Source organism: Oncorhynchus tshawytscha, linkage group LG28, assembly GCF_018296145.1.
Source record: "Oncorhynchus tshawytscha isolate Ot180627B linkage group LG28, Otsh_v2.0, whole genome shotgun sequence".
Taxonomy (NCBI): Eukaryota; Metazoa; Chordata; class Actinopteri; order Salmoniformes; family Salmonidae; genus Oncorhynchus; species Oncorhynchus tshawytscha.
In genome coordinates this window covers 38,769,588-38,794,746 of record NC_056456.1, presented here as the reverse complement: position 1 = coordinate 38,794,746, position 25,159 = coordinate 38,769,588, and the positions used below count along the sequence as shown (strand labels likewise).

Below are 25,159 nucleotides of genomic sequence, written 5' to 3'. Positions count from 1 at the left end.
CATGATCATTACACAGGTGCACCTTGTGCTAGGGACAATAAAAGGCCACTCTAAAATGTGCAGAAATTGAATGTTAATTTTCCTATAAGCCTCCTCCAACATTGTTTTAGAGAATTTGGCAGTCCGTCCAACCGCCCTCACAATCACACACCACGTGTAACCACGCCAGCTCAGGACCTCCACAACCGGCTTCTTCACCTGCAGGATCGTCTGAGACCAGCAACCCGGACAGCTGATGAAACAGAGGAGTATTTCTGTCTGTAATAAACTCCTTTTTTTGGGGGGGGAAAACTCATTCTGATTGGCTGAGCCTGGCTCCCAAGTGGGTGGGCCCATGCACAGTCATGTGAAATCCATAGATTAGGGCCTAATGAATTTATTTCAATTGACTGATTTCTTTATATGAACTGTAACTCAGTAAAATTGATGAAATTGTTGCATGTTGCGTTTATATTTTTGTTCTGTTTAATGAATAAAAAAATAACACATAAAGGCTTAATGATTCATAAAGGGTAATGTTAACTGAATGATATTATCTCATAGAACAAAACGTATAGGCCTTATTTTTCAACGTTAGTTCCAATATCCTATTCTTTCACCATTCATTTTGCCCATAGGAATGGCTGAACGAACCCAGAGGTAAATCTACAAACTGGCGAGCTCTATGGAGAAGATTGATCACGACTTACATCATGGTATTGTTGAATACTAATTTCTGATTGGCTCGTAGGGCATTCTAGAGTGGTATTGTTGAATACTAATTTCTGATTGGCTCGTAGGGCATTCTAGAGTGTGTATTATTTCCCTTTAAATTATAATGCACAGTATAATTCAATGGCTATGAAATACATTTTTTACATGTTCTATGCCTGAGCTGTTTTTGAATGCAAAAATCAAATTCAAAACATGATTGTCATTTTTGAATTTGTTTTTCATAACAGCAAGCTAGGACTGATGGTTTGGTTTGCTAAACTGTGAGCTAAGCCAGTGGTTCTCAAAGTAGGCCGCGGAGGTATGCAATGATCCTTTGACAGATCTCAATAAAACATACAAAAATAATAATTACATCATTTAAAAAAAAAATGAATATAACTAACAAATTAAAAACATTTTGGCCAAGGGATCTGTAGAAAATGTTTATAGGGTGTAATACAATACAATACAATACAATTACAATTACAATACAATTACAATACAATTACAATTGCAATACAATACAATTACAATACAATTACAATACAATACAATTACAATACAATACAATACAATTACAATACAATACATTACAATACAATAACAAAACAATACAATACAATACAACTACAATACAATACAATTACATTACAATACAATACAATACAATGCAATGCAATGCAATACAATACAATTACAATACAATACAATTACAATGCAATACAATGCAATACAATACAATACAATACATTACAATACCATACAATACAATACAAATACAAATACAATACAATACAATTACAATACAATACAAATACAATACAATACAATACAATACAATACAATACAATACAATTACAATACAATAACAATACAATACAATACAATACAATTACAATGGGTCATTCCACAAAAAGAGTGCCTCTTGCAATCTCTTTGATATTATAGGTAGAAATGATTAACCGATATTGAATTTTAAAAGCCTGTTATTAAATGAAGTGGCCATTTTTATTGTAAATAAAGGCCTGCTAAAGTGCCCGAAACTCAACGGAGGGACAGTCAACCCTTTGTCACTTCTAGGAAGATTTTAATCCAATTAATCCCAACATTTCTCCAAGTTTCACTATCATTATAAAGCCCCAGTTGCCTTGACAAAGTCATTTCTGAAGATTATTTATTTAATGTGATTCATATCATATCAAATTGTATTTGTCACATGCGCCGAATACAACAAGTGTAGACCTTACCGTGAAATGCTGAATACAACAAGTGTAGACCTTACCGTGAAATGCTGAATACAACAGGTGTAGTAGACCTTACAGTGAAATGCTGAATACAACAGGTGTAGACCTTACAGTGAAATGCTGAATACACCAGGTGTAGGTAGACCTCACAGTGAAATGCTGAATACAACAGGTGTAGGTAGACCTCACAGTGAAATGCTGAATACAACAGGTGTAGGTAGACCTGACAGTGAAATGCTGAATACAACAGGTGTAGTAGACCTGACAGTGCAGAATATACAAAAAGTAAGAAACATTTTCTTTATAAACTAAAGGAAAAATAGTAATACAATGACAACCACAAGGCTATATACAAGGGGTACCGGTTACCGAGTCAATGTGCAGGGGTACGGGTTAGTCGAGGTATTTGAGGTAATATGTACAATACCTTCAGAAAGTATTCATACCCCTTGATTTATTCCACATTTTGTCGTGCCCAGTCCCAGGGTCCTTAGCTTAGTGATGAGCTTGGAGGGCACGGTGGTGTATTTGCAAGTATGTGCAATTTTTCTATGCTTCCAAGTTCTTAAGTTTAGTTTTTGCATCTTTTACTTTGGGTTTTGTACACCAGCTGAAAATGCAATGTTATTGGTTATGGATTGGTTTATGATTCTCTACACTATACTTGCTTGTTTTGTCAAATAAACTGAAATTAACTAAAGTATTATAATTTTAGGAACCAGGAAATGGCAGAGAAATTTCTGCATAGTGCATCTTTTAAATATTATTTTCAAAAGAAACATTGAACATCTAATAGTCAAATCATAGAGTAAATACAAGTGAGCTGGTGTGTGTGTGTGTGTGTGTGTGTGTGTGTGTGTGTGTGTGTGTGTGTGTGTGTGTGTGTGTGTGTGTGTGTGTGTGTGTGTGTGTGTGTGTGTGTGTGTGTGTGTGTGTGTGTGTGTGTGTGTGTGTGTGTGTGTGTGTGCATAGAGTCATTGCAAGAGTTGCGCATTAATTCTCGCAGGGAAAGGGAATAGCCTAATAGCCTAGTACTCTGGAGTCCTAAAAACAATTTAATTAATTTATGTTATTTGGCGGGTCTCGGATTGGCTCTCCGGGAAACAATTATATGTGGGTGGATTGAGGGAAAATAATCTGTCCTGATGTGGGTATCGGGTGGGACTTGGAATTGATGTGGCTGGGGAGGCTCCAAAGAAACTGACCCGTACAGGACTCTACTCTGCACCAGATGATCAAGAGTTTTTTTTTGTGACCTCCAGGCAGGCCTGGTGCATGTAAATCAATCGGGAATCTCTGAACCATGTCAACCTGGAGGTCAGACAATGAAGCGGTGCCATGGTGGTGCTATGACTGCATCTGAACTTAGAAATGATGCATCTGTGCGCGTGTTTAGATTAGCTGTCTCCTGGTACATCACTCCATTGAATCAGACCCCTCTTTGGGTGGAGTTTCGTTCGTATCCATTCTACCCCGAGTAACATTTTTGGTGTTTTTTACCATCGCACACAAAGCATCTAACCGTCCCTCTAATCTTCCTCCCTCCGTAGTCCAGATCTCTTCTAGGTCAGAAATGTCAGTCGGCCTCTTCAACCCGCAGGTCAGTGCCAGGTCAGTGCCAGGTCAGTGTCAGGTCAGTGTCAGGTCAGTGCCAGGTCATTGCCATTGTACTTTTTTTTTTAAATAACAACAAAAAAGTCACCGGACTAATAAGCATGACCGCACAGATGACAGACCTCATCTTCCTGTGTGTCCAAGAGCTGCATTTCCTCTTCAGAGGGTTCTGACCTTGCATCTTCAGAGGTCAGCTCTGACAACCACAGGCTTACGGCATCTTCGGGGCTCCCCTATGACAACCACAGGTTTACACCATCTTCAGAGGTCACCTCTGACAACCACAGGTTTACGGCATCTTCAGATGTCACCTCTGACAACCACAGGTTTTATAAGGGCACAAGGCGAGAACCAGATGCAGACACAGGAGGCAGATGTTTAGAGTCTTTGTAGTTTATATATAATCCAAAAGGAGTAGGCAAGAGAATGGTTGTGGACAGGCAAAAGGTCAAAACCAGATTCTGAGTCCAGAAGGTAAAGAGTGGCAGACAGGCTCGATGTCAGGGCAGGCAGAAGGATCAGGCAGGCGGGTACGGAGTCCAGAAAAAACAGGCATGGGTCAAAACCGGGAAGACTAGAAAAAGATACTAAAAAACAGGAGCATGGGAAAAACACACTGGTTGGCTTGAAAACATACAAGACGAACTGGCACAGAGAGACAGGAAACACAGAGATAAATACACTGGGGGAAATAAGTGACACCTGGAGGAGGTGGAGACAATCACAAGGACAGGTGAAACAGATCAGGGTGTGACAGTACCCCCCCTCTAGGGACACCGCCTGGTGTCCTACCTGGGGGCTTTCCTGGCTGACCGGGGTGTCGTCAGTGAAAATCGTCGATGAGGGCCGGGTCCAGGATGTCTTTAGCACCTCTCCTCCAGACCATACTCCTCCCAGTCAACCAGGTACTGGAAACCCCTGCTCCGTGGTCGAACCCTCAGGAGGCGTCTCACTGCATATGCCGGCTGGCCATCGATTACCCGGGGGAGGGATGGGCCTAGAAACGGAAGACAGAGGACTGTGAGACAAGGGCTTCATCCTGGACACATGGAAAGTAGGGTGAACACGGAGAGTATGGGGCAACAGCAGATTGACAGCAGTGGGACTAATGACTCTAGAAATGGGGAGAGGACCAATGAAAGGGGGGAAAGTTTATGGGATTCTACCCGGAGGGGTAGGTCCCGAGTGGGCAACCATGACCTCTGCCTGAACCGATTGCGAGGAGCCAGAGTCCGTGGCGGTCTGCTTGTCAACGACACCTGGAGGTTGTCTTGAGAAGAGCTGCCCAGGCTCTTTTCCAGGTACGCCGACAGCGACGGACGAACATCTTGGCTGAAGGTATGTTGACCTCCGCTTCTTGCTCTGTGAAGAGCGGGGGCTGATTTCCCATGGAGCATTCGAGGTAGTCCAGTAGCTGAGCAGGGGAGAGTGTTCCTGGAATATTCCACCCAGACCAGTTGCTGACTCCAGGTGGTGGGGTTACTGGCAACAAGACACTGGAGTTTCATTTCCATATCTTGATTAGCTCACTCCGACTGGCCGTTGGACTGAGGATGAAATCCGGAGGACAGATTGGCCGACGACCCGATAAGGGTGCAGAACACCTTCCAGAAACGGGATGAAAACTGAGGACCCCGATCCGAGACAATGTCGAACGGAGTCCATGGATTCGGAAGACGTGCTGCACCATGAACTGGGCTGTCTCCTTGGCTGAAGGTAATTTAGGAAGAGGGATGAAATGGGCGGCGTTGGAAAACCTGTCAATCACCGTCAGGGTGGTGGTGTTGCCATCTGATGGAGGAAGCCCAGTGGCAAAATCCAGGGAAATATGGGACCAGGAGCGATGAGGAACAGGACGTGGCTGAAGGAGACCAGACTGAGCTTGCTGCGAAGTCTTGCTTTGGGCACACACCATGCATGTGGCGACGAAGGCCGAGACATCAGGAGCCATGGTGGGCCACAAGAAGCGCTGGCGGAGGAAAGCCAAGGTAATGCAAGTACCAGGATGACGGGTAAGCCTGGAGGAGTGAGCCCATTCCAGGACTTGGGACCGGACCGCATCGGGAACAAACATCCGGTAAGCCGGGACTCCCCCGGGGTCTGGCTGGGAAAGTTGTGCTTTGCGAACCAGAGCCTCAATACCCCAGACAACCACAGCCGGCAAATATGAGGCAGGGAGAATGGTCTCTGATTCCGAGGGTGTGGGAGCGGAACTGTACAGGCGGGAAAGGGTGTCCGGCTTCACGTCTTTGGACCCTGGGCGGTAGGAGATGGTGAAATTAAACCTAGTGATTCACAGAGCCCACCGGGCCTGTCTAGAGTTAAGGCGCTTGGCTGTGTGGAGTTATTCCAAATTCCAAAAATGGATGTTGCACCCCTTCCAGCCAATGCCTCCACTCCTCCAGGGCCATCTTTACTGCTAGGAGTTCCCGGTTGCCAACGCCATAGATCCTCTCCATCGAGTTGAGACAATGGGACATGAAGGCACAGGGATGAAGCTTTTGTTCCTTTACGGATCGCTGGGAAAGAACGGCCCCTACTCCCACGCTGGAAGCGTCAACCTCCACCACAAACTGATGGGTCAGATCCGTATGGATGAGGATGGGGGTAGTGGTAAATCATTGCTTCAAATCCACAAAAGCCTTGTTTGTTTCTCGGGACCAAGTGGACGGTACCTTGGGAGAGGTGAGTGCAGAGGGGGGAGTCGCCAGGTTGCTGTAGCCCCGAAAGAAACGGTCGTAATAATGACCCCAGAAACCGCTGTAGCTGCACCCTGGATGTGGGTTGGGACCAATCCACCACCGCTCTCACTTTTTCCAGATCCCATCTGAACATTCCCTTCGGAAATGACGTATCCCAGAAAAGTGATTGTGGAGCGGTGGAACTCTCACTTCTCCGCTTTAACAAACAACTGGTTTTCCTGAAGAACTTGTCAAACATGGAGAACGTGTTCCTGGGCAGAATGGGAGAAAAACAGGATGCCATCGAAGGTACACAAAAAAACAAAACGATACAACATGTCCCCGAGCACATCGTTAACCAGAGCGTGGAAGACAGCAGGAGCGTTAGTGAGTCCAAACGGCATGACCAGGCACTCATAGTGTCCACTTGCTGTATTGAATGCACTCTTCCACTCGTCTCCTTCGCGTCTCCGAACAAAGTGGTAGGCATTTCGGAGGTCCAGTTTAGAAAATATGGTTGCCCCCTGCCCTGGAGAGGTTCGAAAGCTGAGGAGAGTGGTAGCGGGGAAAGGTTCTTGACTGTGATGTCATTGACACCCCGGTAATCAGTACATGGACGTAGGGTCTTGTCCTTCTTTCCCACAAAGAAAAACCCTGCGCCGGCAGGAGAGGGCTAAGGGCGAATGCTTCCAGCCGCCAGAGAGTTATCAATGTACTCCTCCATAGCCTTGGTCTCAGGGCCAGACAGGGAATAAATCCGTCCTCGAGGCGGTGTGGTGCCCAGGAGGAGGTAAAATCGCACAATCATAAGGACGATGTGGAGGAAGGGAGGTAGCACAAGCTTTACTGAAAACTTCCCGAAGGCACTGCATTATAGTGCTAGAGGCATCACTACAGACACCCTGGTTCGATTCCAGGCTGTATCACAATGGGCCGTGATTGGGAGTGCCATAGGGTAGCGCACAATTGGCCCAGCATCGTCCGGGTTTGGCCGGGGTAGGCCGTAATTGTAAATAAGAATTTGTTCTTAACTGACTTGCCTAGTTAAATGAATGTTAAAATATTTAAAAAATATATATATAATAATAATAGTATATATAAAAATATATTTACAAAACATTATATATATATATATATATATATATATGTGAGAATGCTGTTCATCGACTACAGCTCGGCATTCAACACGGCATTCAACACCATAGTACCCTCCAAGCTCGGCATTCATCAAGCTCGAGACCCTGGGTCTCGACCCCGCCCTGTGCAGCTGGGTACTGGACTTCCTGACGGGCTGCCCCCAGGTGGTGAGGGTAGTCAACAACATCTCCACCCCGCTGATCCTCAACACTGGGGCCCCACAAGGGTGCGTTCTGAGCCCTCTCCTGTACTCCCTGTTCACCCACGACTGCGTGGCCACGCACGCCTCCAACTCAATCATCAAGTTTGCGGAAGTTGCGGACGACACAACAGTGGTAGGCTTGATTACCAACAACGACGAGACGGCCTACAGGGAGGAGGTGAGGGCCCTCGGAGTGTGGTGTCAGGAAAATAACCTCACACTCAACGTCAACAAAACTAAGGACATGATTGTGGACTTCAGGAAACAGCAGAGGGAACACCCCCCTATCCACATCGATGGAACAGTAGTGGAGAGGGTAGTAAGTTTTAAGTTCCTCGGCATACACATCACAGACAAACTGAATTGGTCCACTCACACAGACAGCATCGTGAAGAAGGCGCAGCAGCGCCTCTTCAACCTCAGGAGGCTGAAGAAATTCGGCTTGTCACCAAAAGCACTCACAAACTTCTACAGATGCACAATCGAGAGCATCCTGGCGGGCTGTATCACCGCCTGGTACGGCAACTGCTCCGCCCACAACCGTAAGGCTCTCCAGAGGGTAGTGAGGTCTGCACAACGCATCACCGGGGGCAAACTACCTGCCCTCCAGGACACCTACACCACCCGATGTTACAGGAAGGCCATAAAGATCATCAAGGACAACAACCACCCGAGCCACTGCCTGTTCACCCCGCTATCATCCAGAAGGCGAGGTCAGTACAGGTGCATCAAAGCTGGGACCGAGAGACTGAAAAACAGCTTCTATCTCAAGGCCATCAGACTGTTAAACAGCCACCACTAACATTGAGTGGCTGCTGCCAACACACTGACTCAACTCCAGCCACTTTAATAATGGGAATTGATGGGAAATGATGTAAAATATATCACTAGCCACTTTAAACAATGCTACCTAATATAATGTTTACATACCCTACATTATTCATCTCATATGTATACGTATATACTGTACTCTATATCATCTACTGCATCCTTATGTAATACATGTATCACTAGCCACTTTAACTATGCCACTTTGTTTACATACTCATCTCGTATGTATATACTGTACTCGATACCATCTACTGTATCTTGCCTAAGCTGCTCTGTACCATCACTCATTCATATATCTTTATGTACATATTCTTTATCCCCTTACACTGTGTATAAGACAGTAGTTTTTTTTTTGGAATTGTTAGTTAGATTACTTGTTGGATTATTACTGCATTGTCGGAACTAGAAGCACAAGCATTTCGCTACACTCTCATTAACATCTGCTAACCATGTGTATGTGACAAATAAAATTTGATTTGAAAAATATATGTATTTCTATATTTCTATCTATATTTTATAAGAGTACATCAGCTGACCGCACATGCTGGCCCTCACTATCACGTGGAGGGCCTCTCTCCCTCGGGTTGTTCACACTGGCCCAGACAGTTTGGCCACTGGTTCAGCTCTGCTGGTACTGGACCTTGGCCTGGATGTCTGGATCACTGGATGAGCAACTGTCCACCAGGGGGAGCCGATTCCCACGATACCCCAAAATCTGTCACATACATACTTTTCTCTCATGAATGTCACACAGAGTGTCTGCGCATGCACACACGGGTGCACTTCACTTTGCTACAACGTGTAATGAGTTGCAAGTAAGTTGCAGGCATTTTTTTTTTAAAGAGACAACCAATGATTGGGAGCAAACCCAAATGCAACTTTGTTGCAAGCAACTGTCCAAGTTGCTTCATGTGGTGCACCTCTGCAGCTACGGCAAAATCCCCAATGAAGATTATAACAATCTTTGAGTTCATTTTCCAAGATCTTATTTAAGTATCTGGATAATATCAACGTAATCATGGGTTGTTACTTTTTGGGTCCACTGTCTCTTTAAAACTGTAGCCTACCTCTCGTCATTCCTATGGTAGGCAATTGACACTCCGGGGAAAAGGGGGGGGGTTACAGCAAATCGCCGTTGCCTCTCGCGGCCGCCGAAAGTATGTCTACATGGTAACGGTTTCATACTCGGCAGGAGTGGTGGCATTGCGTCTTGACGCAACAAGTTTCGGGTTTTGTTTATATCAAAAACTGGATGCGAATAAGTTTCCATTTGTAACACTCGGAGATAAAATACACTTTTAGCCTTCAACAGTCGTTGGAATCGTGCACTATTACCTGCACGTCTTGTAAGAATTTAGTTTAAACTCAAAATGTATTCAGTAAAAAAATATCTGTAATGACATGCTGACTATGTTTGGATTTATGGTTTGAGAAGAACCTTTTTTGGGGGACTATCTTCCGCTGGGTGAAAAAAAGAAGATCCACGCGCATTTCTCCTCATATAACGCGCACGTTTTTGTAGGAATACTTTTTATTTGATGGATACCTCCGAGCTCTGTGAATAGATAATGCATTACACAGGATGGGTGCGAACAATGGGAAACAAAGTGGGAGTGAGGGTAAGTGCAACTGGAGAAAAGGAACGAGTTTTACAGTACGTTCTGAAGCCATACTTGTGGCAACGTCATACCATTTTGCAGGCTACATTGTTTCAGTAATATAATCATCCAGGCTACACAATTGACCCGATCTTTCTTTATACAGTGTCGCCAGTTATGTATAGCTATGAAATATGACTATATCCCGAAAAAAAAGCTGATTTGATCTGAAACTGTCTGTCCTAGATATGCCTATCTAAATTCGATTTATTACGCAACATATATTCACATTACATTTCACATTACATTTCAGACAGAGGCAGATGGCCCCAGTACATCACCGGGGCCAAGCTTCCTGCCATTTGATTTACATTGGGCCATTGGTAGCCTTGTCTTTGGTATATCTCAGGTATAACCGACTAAAAGTTCAATTCATTTTAAAGAGTTTGAATGATTGATTTAAAGAAAACGGATCACACCACAGCCCATAGAGCAGCATCTGAAAACCTTAACCTTTCTCACCAGAACTCAGAAATGATCTGACCTGTTCTGGTGGTGGATATGATCTGACCCGTTCTGGTGGTGGAAATGATCTGACCTGTTCTGGTGGTGGATATGATCTGACCCGTTCTGGTGGTGGAAATGATCTGACCTGTTCTAGTGGTGGAAATGATCTGACCCGTTCTAGTGGTGGATATGATCTGACCCGTTCTGGTGGTGGAAATGATCTGACCTGTTCTAGTGGTGGATATGATCTGACCCGTTCTGGTGGTGGAAATGATCTGGCCTGTTCTGGTGGTGGAAATGATCTGACCTGTTCTAGTGGTGAAAATGATCTGACCTGTTCTGGTGGTGGAAATTATCTGACCTGTTCTGGTGGTGGAAATGATCTGACCTGTTCTGGTGGTGGAAATGATCTGACCTGTTCTAGTGGTGAAAATTATCTGACCCGTTCTGGTGGTGAAAATGATCTGACCTGTTCTAGTGGTGGAAATGATCTGACCTGTTCTGGTGGTGGAAATGATCTGACCTGTTCTGGTGGTGGAAATGACCTGACCTGTTCTAGTGGTGGAAATGATCTGACCTGTTCTAGTGGTGGACATCTTTTGACAGTTCAGCAAAGAATAGACACACAGATTCAGAAATATCCTTTGTATAAATGAAAGCATGAAGAATATACATGTTATCTTCATGTTATCTTCATGTTATCTTCTTGTTGGTCTTCTGTTGATGTGATTTGACTCTGTATGTAGCATTAGAAATTTCCCATAGAATGCATTTGGAAAGTATTCAGACCCCTTGACTTTTTCCACATTTTGTTAACGTTGGTCTTATTCTCAAATTGATTAAATAGTCTGTCCCCCCCATAAATCTACACACAATGCCCCATAATGACAAAGCAAAAACAGGTTTATAGACATTTTTGCAAATGTGTAAAAAAATTAATAAATGGAAATATCACATTTCCATAAGTATTAAGACCCTTTACTCAGTACTTTGTTGAAGCATCTTAGGCAGCAATTACAAGTCTCGAGTCTTCTTGGGTATGACGCTACAAGCTTGACACACCTGTATTTGGGGAGTTTCTCCCATTCTTCTCTGCAGCTCCTCTCAAGTGCTGTCAGGTTGGATTGGGAGCATCGCTGCACAGCTTTTTTCAGGTCTTTCCAGAGATGTTCGATTGTGTTCAAGTCCGGGCTCTGGCTGGGCCACTCAAGGACATTCAGAGACTTGTCCTGAAGCCACTTCTGCTGTGTGGGATCAACCTGATTCGATCCCAGGCTGTGTCACATCCGGCCATGATCGGGAGTCCCAGGAGGCGGCGCACAATTGGCCCAGCGTTGTCCAGGTTAGGGGAGGGTTTGGCCGGCTGGGATGTCCTTGTTCTATCTAGTGACTCCTTGTGGCGGGCCGGGCACTTGCAAGCTGACTTCGGTTGCCGTTTGTACGGCTTCCAGGTTAAGAGAGGAGTGTGTCAAGAAGCAGTTCGGCCTAGCAGGGTCGTGTTTCGGACGCACGGCTTCCAGGTTAAGTTGCAGCAATGGGACAGGATTGTGACTCATTAGAAAAATCCTGCAAAACAGGAAGTTTTGGCCTATGTCCTTGTTCTAGTGACTCCTTGTCGTGTTTCCAGGTTAGGACGTTCACGGTTCTCGACCTTCGCCTTTCCCGAGTCCGTACGGGAGTTGCAGCAATGGGACAGGATTGTGACTACCGATTAGAAAAATCCTGAGGAGAAATCAAAACAGGAAGTGAGATATCTTCACGATATTGGGGAGAAAAATGGTTTAAAGTACCAAAGAAATTTGATTAAAATATCTCTCAACTTTGCTCCGTTTGTCCATCCCTCGATCCTGACTAGTCTCTCAGGCCCTGCCGCTGAAAAACATTCCTACAGCATGATGCTGCCACCACCATGCTTCACCGTAGGGATGGTGCCAAGGTTTCCTCCAGACTTGAAGCTTGGCATTCAAGCCAAATAGTTCAATCTTAGTTTCATCAGACCAGAGAATCTTGTTTTTCTTGGTCTGAGAGTCCTTTTTTTCCCCAAGCGGGCTGTTCAAATCAAATCAAATTTATTTATATAGCCCTTCGTACATCAGCTGATATCAGCTGATATCTCAAAGTGCTGCACAGAAATCCAGCCTAAAACCCCAAACAGCAAGCAATGCAGGTGTTGAAGCACGGTGACTAGGAAAAACTCCCTAGAAAGGCCAAAACCTAGGAAGAAACCTAGAGAGGAACCAGGCTATGAGGGGTGGCCAGTCCTCTTCTGGGTGTCCCGGGTGGAGATTATAAAAGAACATGGCCAAGATGTTCAAATGTTGGTCAATGGTTGTCAGCATGGTCAAATAATAGGTCTGGGACAGGTAGCACATCTGGTGAACAGGTCAGGATTCCATAGCCACAGGCAGAACAGTTGAAACTGGAGCAGCAGCACGGCCAGGTGGACTGGGGACAGCAAGGAGTCATCATGTCAGGTAGTCCTGAGGCATGGTCCCAGGGCTCAGGTCCTCCGAGAGAGAGAAAGAAAGAGAGAAAGAGAGAATTAGAGAGAGCATACTTAAATTCACACAGGACACTGGATAAGACAGGAGAAGTACTCCAGATATAACAAACTGACCCTAGCCCCCTGACACATAAACTACTGCAGCATAAATACTGGAGGCTGAGACAGGAGGGGTCAGGAGACACTGTGGCCCCATCCGATGATACCCCCAGACAGGGCCAAACAGGAAGGATATAACCCCACCCACTGTGCCAAAGCACAGCCTCCACACCACTAGAGGGATATCTTCAACCACCAACATACCATCCTGAGACAAGGCCGAGTATAGCCCACAAAGATCTCCGCCACGGCACAACCCAAGGGGAGGCGCAAACCCAGACAGGAATATCACATCAGTGACTTAACCCACTCAAGTGACGCACCCCTCCTGGGGACGGTATGAAAGAGCACCAGTAAGCCAGTGACTCAGCCCCTGTAATAGGGTTAGAGGCAGAGAATCCCAGTGGATTCTGTTATGTGCATTTTACAGAGGAGTAGCTTCGGTCTGGCCACTCTGCCATAAAGACCTGATTGGTAGAGTGCTGCAGAGATGTTTGTCCTTCTGGGAGGTTCTCCCATCTCCACAGAAGAACTCTGGAGCTCTGTCAAAGTGACCATCGGTTATTGGTCACCTCCCTGCCAATGGCCCTTCTCCACCGATTGCTCAGTTTGGCCTGGTGGCCAACTCTAAGAAGAGTCTTGGTGGTTCTAAACTTATTTCATTTAAGAATGATGGAGGCCACTATGTTCTTTGGGACCTTCAATGCTGCAGAAATGTTTTTGTACCCTTCCCCAGATTTGTGCCTTGACACAATCCTGTCTCTGAGTTCTATGGACATTTCCTTTGATCTCGTGGCTTGGTTTTTGCTCTGACATGCACTGTCAAATCTAGACAGGTGTGAGCCTTTCCAAGTCCTATCAATTAAATTTACCACAGGTGGACCACAATCAAGTTGTAGATACATCTCAAGGGTGATCAATGGAAACAGGATGCACGTGAACTCAATTTAGAGTCTTATAACAAAGGGTCTGAATAAGGCATTGCAGTTTAAAAATCAGGTTTTTAGAAAAAAATGTTTTCGCTTTGTCAGTAAGGGATATTGTGTGTAGTTTTATAATTTTATCCATTTTAGAATAAGGCTATAATTTAACAAAATGTGGAAGAAGGGAAGGGGTCTGAATACTTTTCGAATGCACTGTATCTCACTTGCAACAAAATTGTACAGATTTTGCAGAGCGCTGACAAGTGTTATACACAGTGGAAATTATCATTAATGATATCAACGAAATCCAAACTACTTTGGAGCTACATTAAGGGCATGTTCCTGCTTTATATGGTCTTCTTGGCTTCAATTATTTCAGGTCCTGTATACAGTAATGCTAACCAGAGGCTGCTGTAAGTAACTAAATTGAACAAATATGGAGAAATGATCTGTTGTTTGACAACAGCCAAGTTAAATGTGGAAAATCGTATAGGCCTAATTTTTTTTTTGGGGGGGGCGAACTAACCCTCGTAGCCAAAATTAGTGTTTCAAGCGTTCTCATTCTACTTTTATGCAGGAAAAACCAAAAATAACAGCAAAAAAATAAATAAAGAAATATGCTTCGCTGTTGCCATCATCAAAAAAATACAATTTTTTTTTACACTTTCAATGGCCTCATCTGTCATACCTTTTAGGGGACTGGTTTTGACAGCTGTTTGAAATTAATGGGATTCATTTGCACAGGCTGCATCTGTGCGCTGACGTCACACCGTAGCTGGGTCCGAATACTCATACTAACCGCACTATTTGTGATGTAAGTTGAGTATGTAGTATGCTTATTGGTCATAAGGACAACAGTTAGTGTGCCAAAAGTTCCCAAATTTCGTACTAACAGTGATTAACCCCATTCCGTACAAATTTGCGCAACCGCGACATTCAAACGAGGCTGCAATGAAATCTAATGGGACTGTAGCGACTGTGTTGACATCAGAATCTGGGGTGTGAACTAGGTTTCTATTCATGGTAATGGCTCTGTAGTATTGGAGAAAAGTAATAAAACAAACAGACCTCTCCGACGCTGTACGCTACATCTTGACGTGTCACGTCGTAACGTACAGCACGCATAAAGCAACTCATTCTGTCATAGTCTCCCTACACCAGGCAATTCTCTCATCGTTTAAAAACAAGAAAGGGACAGGGTAAAGGGGGGTACCTAGTCATTTTTTTGCATCGTCACTGCAAGCCATCATGACTCTCAAAGCCGCTGTTTACTTCTGAAGATCACTTTAGCACCGCACTAAAAACACGATTCAAATTCAACACAAACCTTCAAAAAGGTAATGACACATTATATAAACCCTTTGTAGTGTTTTATTTACATTTTAGAGGTGATAAGTTGGACAGATCGAGTGAAAAAAGCCGTTTCCCCACATGACATCTCTCCTTCTCACTATCACGCAATAGGTTTCACTTCCCCACATGACATCTCTCCTTCTCACGATCACGCAAATAGGTTTCACTTCCCCACATGACATCTCTCCTTCTCACGATCACGCAATTGGTTTCACTTCCCCACACGACATCTCTCCTTCTCACTATCACGCAAATAGGTTTCACTTCCCCACATGACATCTCTCCTTCTCACTATCACGCAATAGGTTTCACTTCCCCACATGACATCTCTCCTTCTCACTATCACGCAAATAGGTTTAGCTTCCCCACACGACATCTCTCCTTCTCACTATCACGCAATAGGTTTCACTTCCCCACACGACATCTCTCCTTCTCACTATCACGCAATAGGTTTCACTTCCCCACATGACATCTCTCCTTCTCACTATCACGCAATAGGTTTCACTTCCCCACATGACATCTCTCCTTCTCACGATCACACAATAGGTTTAGCTTCCCCACACGACATCTCTCCTTCTCACTATCACGCAATAGGTTTCACTTCCCCACATGACATCTCTCCTTCTCACTATCACGCAATAGGTTTAGCTTCCCCACATGACATCTCTCCTTCTCACGATCACACAATAGGTTTAGCTTCCCCACACGACATCTCTCCTTCTCACTATCACGCAATAGGTTTCACTTCCCCACATGACATCTCTCCTTCTCACTATCACGCAATAGGTTTCACTTCCCCACATGACATCTCTCCTTCTCACGATCACACAATAGGTTTAGCTTCCCCACACGACATCTCTCCTTCTCACTATCACGCAATAGGTTTCACTTCCCCACATGACATCTCTCCTTCTCACGATCACACAATAGGTTTCACTTCCCCAGACGACGGAGCTCATTGCCTTCTTGAATCACACAGAGACGTGCATCATGAAGGTCTCTTCTATGCTTTTGTTGTAAAGGGGAGAAATTGTGCTTTACAATGGTATTGATATTACAGTTGATCTGGAAGTATTATGTTTTTGGGGCGCTAAAATAAGGTCAATTGTACGAACCAGCGCGATGTACAAACGTTAGTTCACACAACATTTGCGAAAATATGAAGTATACAAGCAGTGGACACTATTACCGTTGGTTTAGGGCCCATAATGCAATTCTTTGGAAAATGGGCGTGGCTTCACAACATTTTCAGATTTGAAGCAAACGGTGGAATAAATGCAGCCGAAATCAGACGAGAGCGGATTCAAATTCATTGCTTTAACTAATTATGAGAAATGTGAAGAAAAATGTTGAGCAATGTAATAAAGTAACAAGTTAGCAAGAAGTTGCATAGCAACAGCCTCAACTTCCGGTAGACAGGTGAAGCTCTAGCACACTCAACTGAAGGGATACCGTTCTTTTCCAGTATACAAAAATGAACTACTGGTATATACTTTTTAAATATGTAGTATACAGTATGTTAGTATGGGTATTTGAACACCGCTCATGAGAAAAGTGTGCTTAATGCTACATTTATTTACCTTTATTTAACTAGGCAAGTCAGTTAAGAACAAATTCTTATCTTCAATGACAGCCTAGGAACAGTGGGTTAACTGCCTTGTTCAGGGGCAGAACGACAGATTTGTACCTTGTCAGCTCGGGGATTCAAACTTGCAACCTTTCGGTTACTAGTCCAACGCTCTAACCACTAGGCTACCCTGCCGCTCCACATATGCTGCCCTTACGGAAATAAAGATGCAATTGCAGTTATTCTGTAATAACAATAATTCTGTTATTCCAAAATACTACAGTTGAATACGAAACTGCAATATTTTTTTATTTTTATAAGGGTGATCAGCAAGTCAGCTACCTTTGTTTTTCCCAACACAAGGACAACATTCTTGGTACAAATAGCTTTGACAGCTGCATCACAAACACAAGGTCATTTTGGTTAGTGAGGAGGGCTTGACCCACGAACACAAGTATAATGTCATGTTATAAAACCTCATGCCGTTTTACTAGACGGTGGCTGTCGGCAACATTAATTGAGGTGTGAAAGAGAAAAATCGACAGCTGGTGACCAAAGTTGTTTTCCGTGTAATGAGGTGGGATAAAACACCAGCTTAAGTTGTCATTCCCTATTCCTGTACAGGCCATGTGGCCAAAATGCCACTCATACAGGACGTGTTATTACCAGCCTCTTACGCAAGACTGTAGATACATTCGGAATGCCATAGAAATAGAGTTTCTAGAACATGCATCCCCATTCAAATCAACATTCTGTAATTATATTTATATGGTACAGTAATATTTCATCCATTTTGTATGTGTTGGATATTACGAGACCTGGTTGACTACCCGGGATCGCAGCAGTAATGAGTCTGGTATATTTGATGCTATGTTGGTGTATGTTCACCCCTTTGTGGAGTTCAACATTAACATGATTAGTTAGTGAATTAGATGAGAATAAGGATTTACAGTAGACTAGATTCTGACCATAGGCTACTGTCCCTCACCTGGGAATTAAATCTTGGTCCACCTGTGTGTGGCTCAGGTTGTGTTCCCTGTGGATACGTTTGTTCACACTACATACTACTGAACACTGTTATATATATATATTATAACGGTATTTATATTATAAAGGTATTATATATATATAATAGATCCATTTCATTGTTTAGTTTCTCATTTGTTGTCAAATGCAAAACTCAGAGCAGTGACTAATTTAAAAAATAGTTTTTATGCAATATGCCTCTGCCACATTCTTCTCCCGCTGAGTGACTTGTTGGCTGGACTTTTAAACCTGCGGTAAGCAAACCAATAAACCAGCTCCTTCTTATAAGGTTACGCTTTGGGTCGTCCTCCCAACTGGCTCACGTTGGATGACACCAGCAAATTTCCACTGGAGCAATAGCTTGAGGTATAAGATGCCCATAACCACAGATCTAGGATCAGATTAACTTCTTAACATTAACCGTTTGGGTCATGAGAAAATATTGGACCTTGTATCAGTAGTAAGGGGCATAGAATTACACATAAAACTCCTTCCACCTCAACTAGACATGGATAATAAGGCCCAGTGTGGGTAATAGAATTAGCTACCTGAGTTCAAATGTGCTTTTCTTAGAGGCAAGATAAGTCTAATTACTGTAAACTGGAAGGGAAACCGGGAGTAGAAAAAAATGGGGGGGAGGGGGGCAGATATGGTAACAGAAATAACAAGTCAGATCTGAAACTTATCATCCAGATGACTGATCTACACCGGCTCAACTGGTTCCAGATCACTGATCTACACCGGCTCAACTGGTTCCAGATCACTGATCTACACCGGCTCAAATGGTTCCAGATCACTGATCTACACCGGGTCAAATGGTTCCAGATCACTGATCTACACCGGGTCAACTGGTTCCAGATCACTGATCTACACCAGGTCAACTGGTTCCAGATCACTGATCTACACCGGGTCAACTGGTTCCAGATCACTGATCTACACCGGCTCAAATGGTTCCAGATCACTGATCTGCACCGGGTCAAATGGTTGCAGATCACTGATCTACACCGGGTCAACTGGTTCCAGATCACTGATCTACACCGGGTCAAATGGTTCCAGATCACTGATCTACACCGGGTCAAATGGTTCAAGATCACTGATCACTGATCTACACCGGCTCAAATGGTTCCAGATCACTGATCTACACCGGGTCAAATGGTTCCAGATCACTGATCTACACCGGGTCAACTGGTTCCAGATCACTGATCTACACCGGGTCAAATGGTTCCAGATCACTGATCTACACCGGGTCAAATGGTTCAAGATCACTGATCACTGATCTACACTGGCTCAAATGGTTCCAGATCACTGATCTACACCGGGTCAACTGGTTCCAGATCACTGATCTACACCGGCTCAAATGGTTCCAGATCACTGATCTACACCGGCTCAAATGGTTCCAGATCACTGATCTACACCGAGTCAAATGGTTCCAGATCACTGATCACTGATCTACACCGAGTCAAATGGTTCCAGATCACTGATCACTGATCTACACCGGCTCAAATGGTTCCAGATCACTGATCTACACCGAGTCAAATGGTTCCAGATCACCTATCATACTACTAAGGCTGAACCTGTAAAACAACACATTACACTGCACCTATCCGCTGTGTGAGACAATATAACATCTTATCTTAGTAATTCAGTTGTATTTGTGCAGAGTTTGTGGGCCATTTCTTTATAGTTTGAGACAGACTGAGCACGTTTTTGATCTCCACAATGCAAAACCATACTGACTATTCTGATTAATCAAAACACTACGGACTATTCTGATAAAACAATATCATACGGACTATTCTGATGAAAAATCAACAACATACTGACTATTCTGACAACAGGATGGACTGAGAAAGAGAGAGAGAAGGAGACAGGAATGTCACCTGGAAGTAATTCTGTGTAAAGGCCACTTCCTCATGTCCTCCTGTCTGTCGGTCTTTGACTTCTCCCATATGTGGATATGCCTTGAAGGTAGAAGAGGCCTTATAGCCATTATAGAAGCACTGTAATGTAATGTAGAAGAGGCATTATAGCCATTATAGAAGCACTGTAATGGATAGTTTTATCATGTTAGAGGTGCAAGACTCTCACCTTTTATGGTGAAATGTAGCGAGGACTATTTTGTTTGTGTTGTGAATGGGATTATAAACATGCTGCATAACTGACCTTAGATCCTGTAGTGTGTTTCAAATGGCACCGTACTTTGAACCAGAGCCCATAAGGGGGACTAGCCCTGCAGTGGATCCCATGACCTGTCATCTTTGAACCAGAGCCCACAGGGGGACTCGCCCTGTAGTGGATCCCATGACCTGTCATCTTTGAACCAGAGCCCACAGGGGGACTCGCCCTGTAGTGGATCCCATGACCTGTCATCTTTGAACCAGAGCCCACAGGGGGACTAGCCCTGCAGTGGATCCCATGACCTGTCATCTTTGAACTAGAGCCCACAGGGGGACTCGCCCTGCAGTGGATCCCATGACCTGTCATCTTTGAACTAGAGCCCACAAGGGGGACTAGCCCTGTAGTGGATCCCATGACCTGTCATCTTTGAACCAGAGCCCACAGGGGGACTCGCCCTGTAGTGGATCCCATGACCTGTCATCTTTGAACCAGAGCCCACAGGGGGACTCGCCCTGCAGTGGATCCCAACCTGTCATCTTTGAACCAGAGCCCACAAGGGGACTAGCCCTGCAGTGGATCCCATGACCTGTCATCTTTGAACCAGAGCCCACAGGGGGACTAGCCCTGTAGTGGATCCCATGACCTGTTATCTTTGAACCAGAGCCCACAGGGGGACTCGCCCTGTAGTGGATCCCATGACCTGTCATCTTTGAACCAGAGCCCACAGGGGGACTCGCCCTGCAGTGGATCCCAACCTGTCATCTTTGAACTAGAGCCCACAAGCGGGACGAGCCCTGCAGTGGATCCCATGACCTGTCATCTTTGAACCAGAGCCCACAGGGGGACTCGCCCTGTAGTGGATCCCATGACCTGTTATCTTTGAACCAGAGCCCACAGGGGGTGACTAGCCCTGCAGTGGATCCCATGACCTGTTATCTTTGAACCAGAGCCCACAGGGGGTGACTAGCCCTGCTAGCCCTAGCCCTGGATCTCAACCTGTCATCTCAGATGGAAACAACAAAGAGTTTATTCTTTAATGTTACAACTGTACCTGAACTGTCCACTACAATGCTTATGTATGTGTGTTAAAGTAATACCACATGATTTGACACATTGTTCCTTGTTATACTGAATGCCCCGTTATACTTGATTTGGAATATGTTAATGTCAAGGTACAACCATCTATTTTCAAGTTGACATACTAGTGTCACTCTTTCAGACTTAAACGGGATTCAAAATAATATGTCAGTTGCCTAAAAACAGATCTGGGTCCAGTCTACACTCTTAGAAAAAAAGGGTTCTTAGACTGTTCCCATAGTAGAAAGCCTTTTTGATTCCAGATATAACCCTCTGGAAAGGTTTCTTAGGCTGTTCCCATAGTAGAAAGCCCTTTTGATTCCAGATATAACCCTCTGGAAAGGGGTCTTAGACTGTTCCCATAGTAGAAAGCCCTTTTGATTCCAGATATAACCCTCTGGAAAGGGGTCTTAGACTGTTCCCATAGTAGAAAGCCCTTTTGATTCCAGATTATAACCCTCTGGAAAGGGGTCTTAGACTGTTCCCATAGTAGAAAGCCCTTTTGATTCCAGATATAACCCTCTGGAAAGGGGTCTTAGACTGTTCCCATAGTAGAAAGCCCTTTTGATTCCAGATATAACCCTCTGGAAAGGGGTCTTAGACTGTTCCCATAGTAGAAAGCCCTTTTGATTCCAGATATAACCCTCTGGAAAGGGGTCTTAGACTGTTCCCATAGTAGAAAGCCCTTTTGATTCCAGATATAACCCTCTGGAAAGGGTTCAACCTGGAATCAAATAGGATGTTAGTGACTTTGGTTTAAAACTGCTGAAAAGACTACTTGGTGTACCCGTCCGCTGTTGATTTTCGTGGGATTGTTTGCCTGTCTGGTTGGCTTTTTCGTGGTGTGTTCCACTGTGATACGTCCCATCCTGATTTGGTCCTGTGTTCCTCTAGGTAAAGGCAGCTCCAGTATTTCCTCCGACCTGAGTTCAAGTACGGATCAGACGTCAACCAAAGCTCCCAAGAATGCAGCTACCAGCGAAGGTAGGGCATCTGGACCTCGTTAGGCCAAATCTGTTTACATGTTGTCTTTTTTCTCCCTCTCTTTTTCCTGCACTGTTGACTATTTTTGGACAAAACCAAGTTTTTTTGAGAGAGAGATACTTTGTTGGAAAACAAACTGCCATCACTGCTGTTGTGAGCTGTTCTCTTTTTCTGGTTTGTTAACAGTAAATTCTGGCCCTGCGGAGAGAGAATACTGACTCCAACTCTGCTGTTAACAGTAGAGTATGGCCCTGCGGAGGGAGAATACTGACTCCAACTCTGCTGTTAACAGTAGAGTCTGGCCCTGCGGAGGGAGAATACTGACTCCAACTCTGCTGTTAACAGTAGAGTATGGCCCTGCGGAGGGAGAATACTGACTCCAACTCTGTTGTTAACAGTAGAGTCTGGCCCTGCGGAGGGAGAATACTGACTCCAACTCTGTTGTTAACAGTAAATTCTGGCCCTGGGAGGGAGAATACTGACTCCAACTCTGTTGTTAACAGTAAATTCTGGCCCTGCGGAGGGAGAATACTGACTCCAACTCTGTTGTTAACAGTAGAGTCTGGCCCTGCGGAGGGAGAATACTGACTCCAACTCTGTTGTTAACAGTAGAGTCTGGCCCTGCGGAGGGAGAACACTGACTTCAACTCTGTTGTTAACAGTAGATTCTGGCCCTGCGGAGGGAGAATACTGACTCCAACTCTGTTGTTAACAGTAGAGTCTGGCCCTGCGGAGGGAGAATACTGACTCCAACTCTGTTGTTAACAGTAGAGTCTGGCCCTGCGGAAGGAGAACACTGACTTCAACTCTGTTGTTAACAGTAGATTCTGGCCCTGCGGAGGGAGAATACTGACTCCAACTCTGTTGTTAACAGTAGATTCTGGCCCTGCGGAGAGAGAATACTGACTCTAACTCTGTTGTTAACAGTAGAGTCTGGCCCTGTGGAGGGAGAATACTGACTCCAACTCTGTGGTGCTGCTTTAGAAAGAGAGAGAGAGTGTGTAGAGTGTGTGTGTACCAGCGTGTGTCTCTGGAAGGGAGGAGAGATGAGAACTGTTTCCCAAGATTAGAAGAGGCGTCTGCCTGTCTGCCTGTCTGCCTGCCTGTCTGCCTGTCTGTCTGCCTGTCTGCCTGTCTGCCTGTCTATTCTGCTTCAGCCCACACTCTCTCTCACACACACACACTCACACACTCTACACACACACACACACACACACACACACACACACACACATACATACTGGACTTCCAGCCGCCAAAATAATAGCAGGGAGGGCTGTCCTCTCCTCTCTAAAATAACAATGGTGTAGCAAGGCCAAAACGGCCTGTATTCTAGAGAAGGCACCCTCAGCACTGACCCGTGGTGACTGTGGTCTTGGCCTGTGGCTCCAATTCAGCCACAAAATGGCGACTGTTGCAGGCTTGTAAGCTACTTACAACTGTAGCTATCAGGAATGGATTCCCAACGTGAAGAAAAAAAAACTGTCTTAAATGAGGTCATAAAACATTTTCTAACCAGTTTCCATTCGAACACTTTCGCCCCAGGATCAAATGGAGTGGCTAGCGAGTTTTGGTTCCTTCACGAGATTAAAGTGGCTGTAGCTAATAGCGCTCTGCCAGGAGTAAATCAGCAGATAAACTATCATCCATCTCCACGAGCTAAGATGGAACATTTGGGGAATGGCAGCAATTGCAACATAGGCAATGTGTGACCTGATTAGAGCTCTCTGTGAGAGAACTTTGATGGGCTCTATTGAAATGGATGTGTGTGACCTGATTAGAGCTCTCTGTGAGAGAACTTTGATGGGCTCTATTGAAATGGATGTGTGTGACCTGATTAGAGCTCTCTGTGAGAGAACATTGATGGGCTCTATTGAAATGGATGTGTGTGACCTGATTAGAGCTCTCTGTGAGAGAACATTGATGGGTGTGACCTGGTTAGAGCTCTCTGTGAGAGAACATTGATGGGCTCTATTGAAATGGATGTGTGTGACCTGATTAGAGCTCTCTGTGAGATAACATTGATGGGCTCTATTGAAATGGCCGTGTGTGACCTGGTTAGAGCTCTCTGTGAGAGAACATTGATGGGCTCTATTGAAATGGCCGTGTGTGACCTGGTTAGAGCTCTCTGTGAGATAACATTGATGGGCTCTATTGAAATGGCCGTGTGTGACCTGGTTAGAGCTCTCTGTGAGAGAACTTGATGGGCTCTATTGAAATGGCCGTGTGTGACCTGGTTAGAGCTCTCTGTGAGAGAACATTGATGGGCTCTATTGAAATGGCCGTGTGTGACCTGGTTAGAGCTCTCTGTGAGAGAACATTGATGGGCTCTATTGAAATGGATGTGTGTGACCTGTTAGAGCTCTCTGTGAGAGAACATTGATGGGCTCTATTGAAATGGCCGTGTGTGACCTGGTTAGAGCTCTCTGTGAGAGAACATTGATGGGCTCTATTGAAATGGCCGTGTGTGACCTGGTTAGAGCTCTCTGTGAGAGAACATTGATGGGCTCTATTGAAATGGCCGTGTGTGACCTGGTTAGAGCTCTCTGTGAGAGAACATTGATGGGCTCTATTGAAATGGCCGTGTGTGACCTGGTTAGAGCTCTCTGTGAGATAACATTGATGGGCTCTATTGAAATGGCCGTGTGTGACCTGGTTAGAGCTCTCTGTGAGAGAACATTGATGGGCTCTATTGAAATGGCCGTGTGTGACCTGGTTAGAGCCCTCTGTGAGAGAACATTGATGGGCTCTATTGAAATGGCCGTGTGTGACCTGGTTAGAGCTCTCTGTGAGATAACATTGATGGGCTCTATTGAAATGGCCGTGTGTGACCTGGTTAGAGCTCTCTGTGAGAGAACATTGATGGGCTCTATTGAAATGGCAGTGTGTGTGTAAAACAAGATCTAAAGTATGCAGAAAATATAATAGATATATATTTTTCAATAAGATCACATTTGAGAACTAACAATCACCAAAATAAAAGCTGGACAGTCAGGGAGATT

At 44.6% G+C, this 25,159-nt stretch overlaps 1 protein-coding gene across 2 annotated transcripts in view; it reads left to right on the top strand.

The window, feature by feature from the left end:
- The first annotated feature begins 609 nt into the window (after positions 1-609).
- Positions 610-25,159, top strand: part of fbxl7 (F-box and leucine-rich repeat protein 7) — an 82,993-nt gene continuing 58,443 nt past the window's right edge. Inside the window, exons 1-2 of one of the 2 annotated variants that reach the window (XM_042307835.1) lie at positions 610-695; positions 22,068-22,157. In XM_042307835.1, the coding sequence (XP_042163769.1) occupies positions 665-695; positions 22,068-22,157 (121 nt within the window). In that variant the 5' untranslated portion in view covers positions 610-664. Of the gene's footprint in view, positions 696-9,528; positions 10,022-22,067; positions 22,158-25,159 lie in introns of those variants that run through there. The other variant, XM_042307834.1, reaches the window with a different exon arrangement.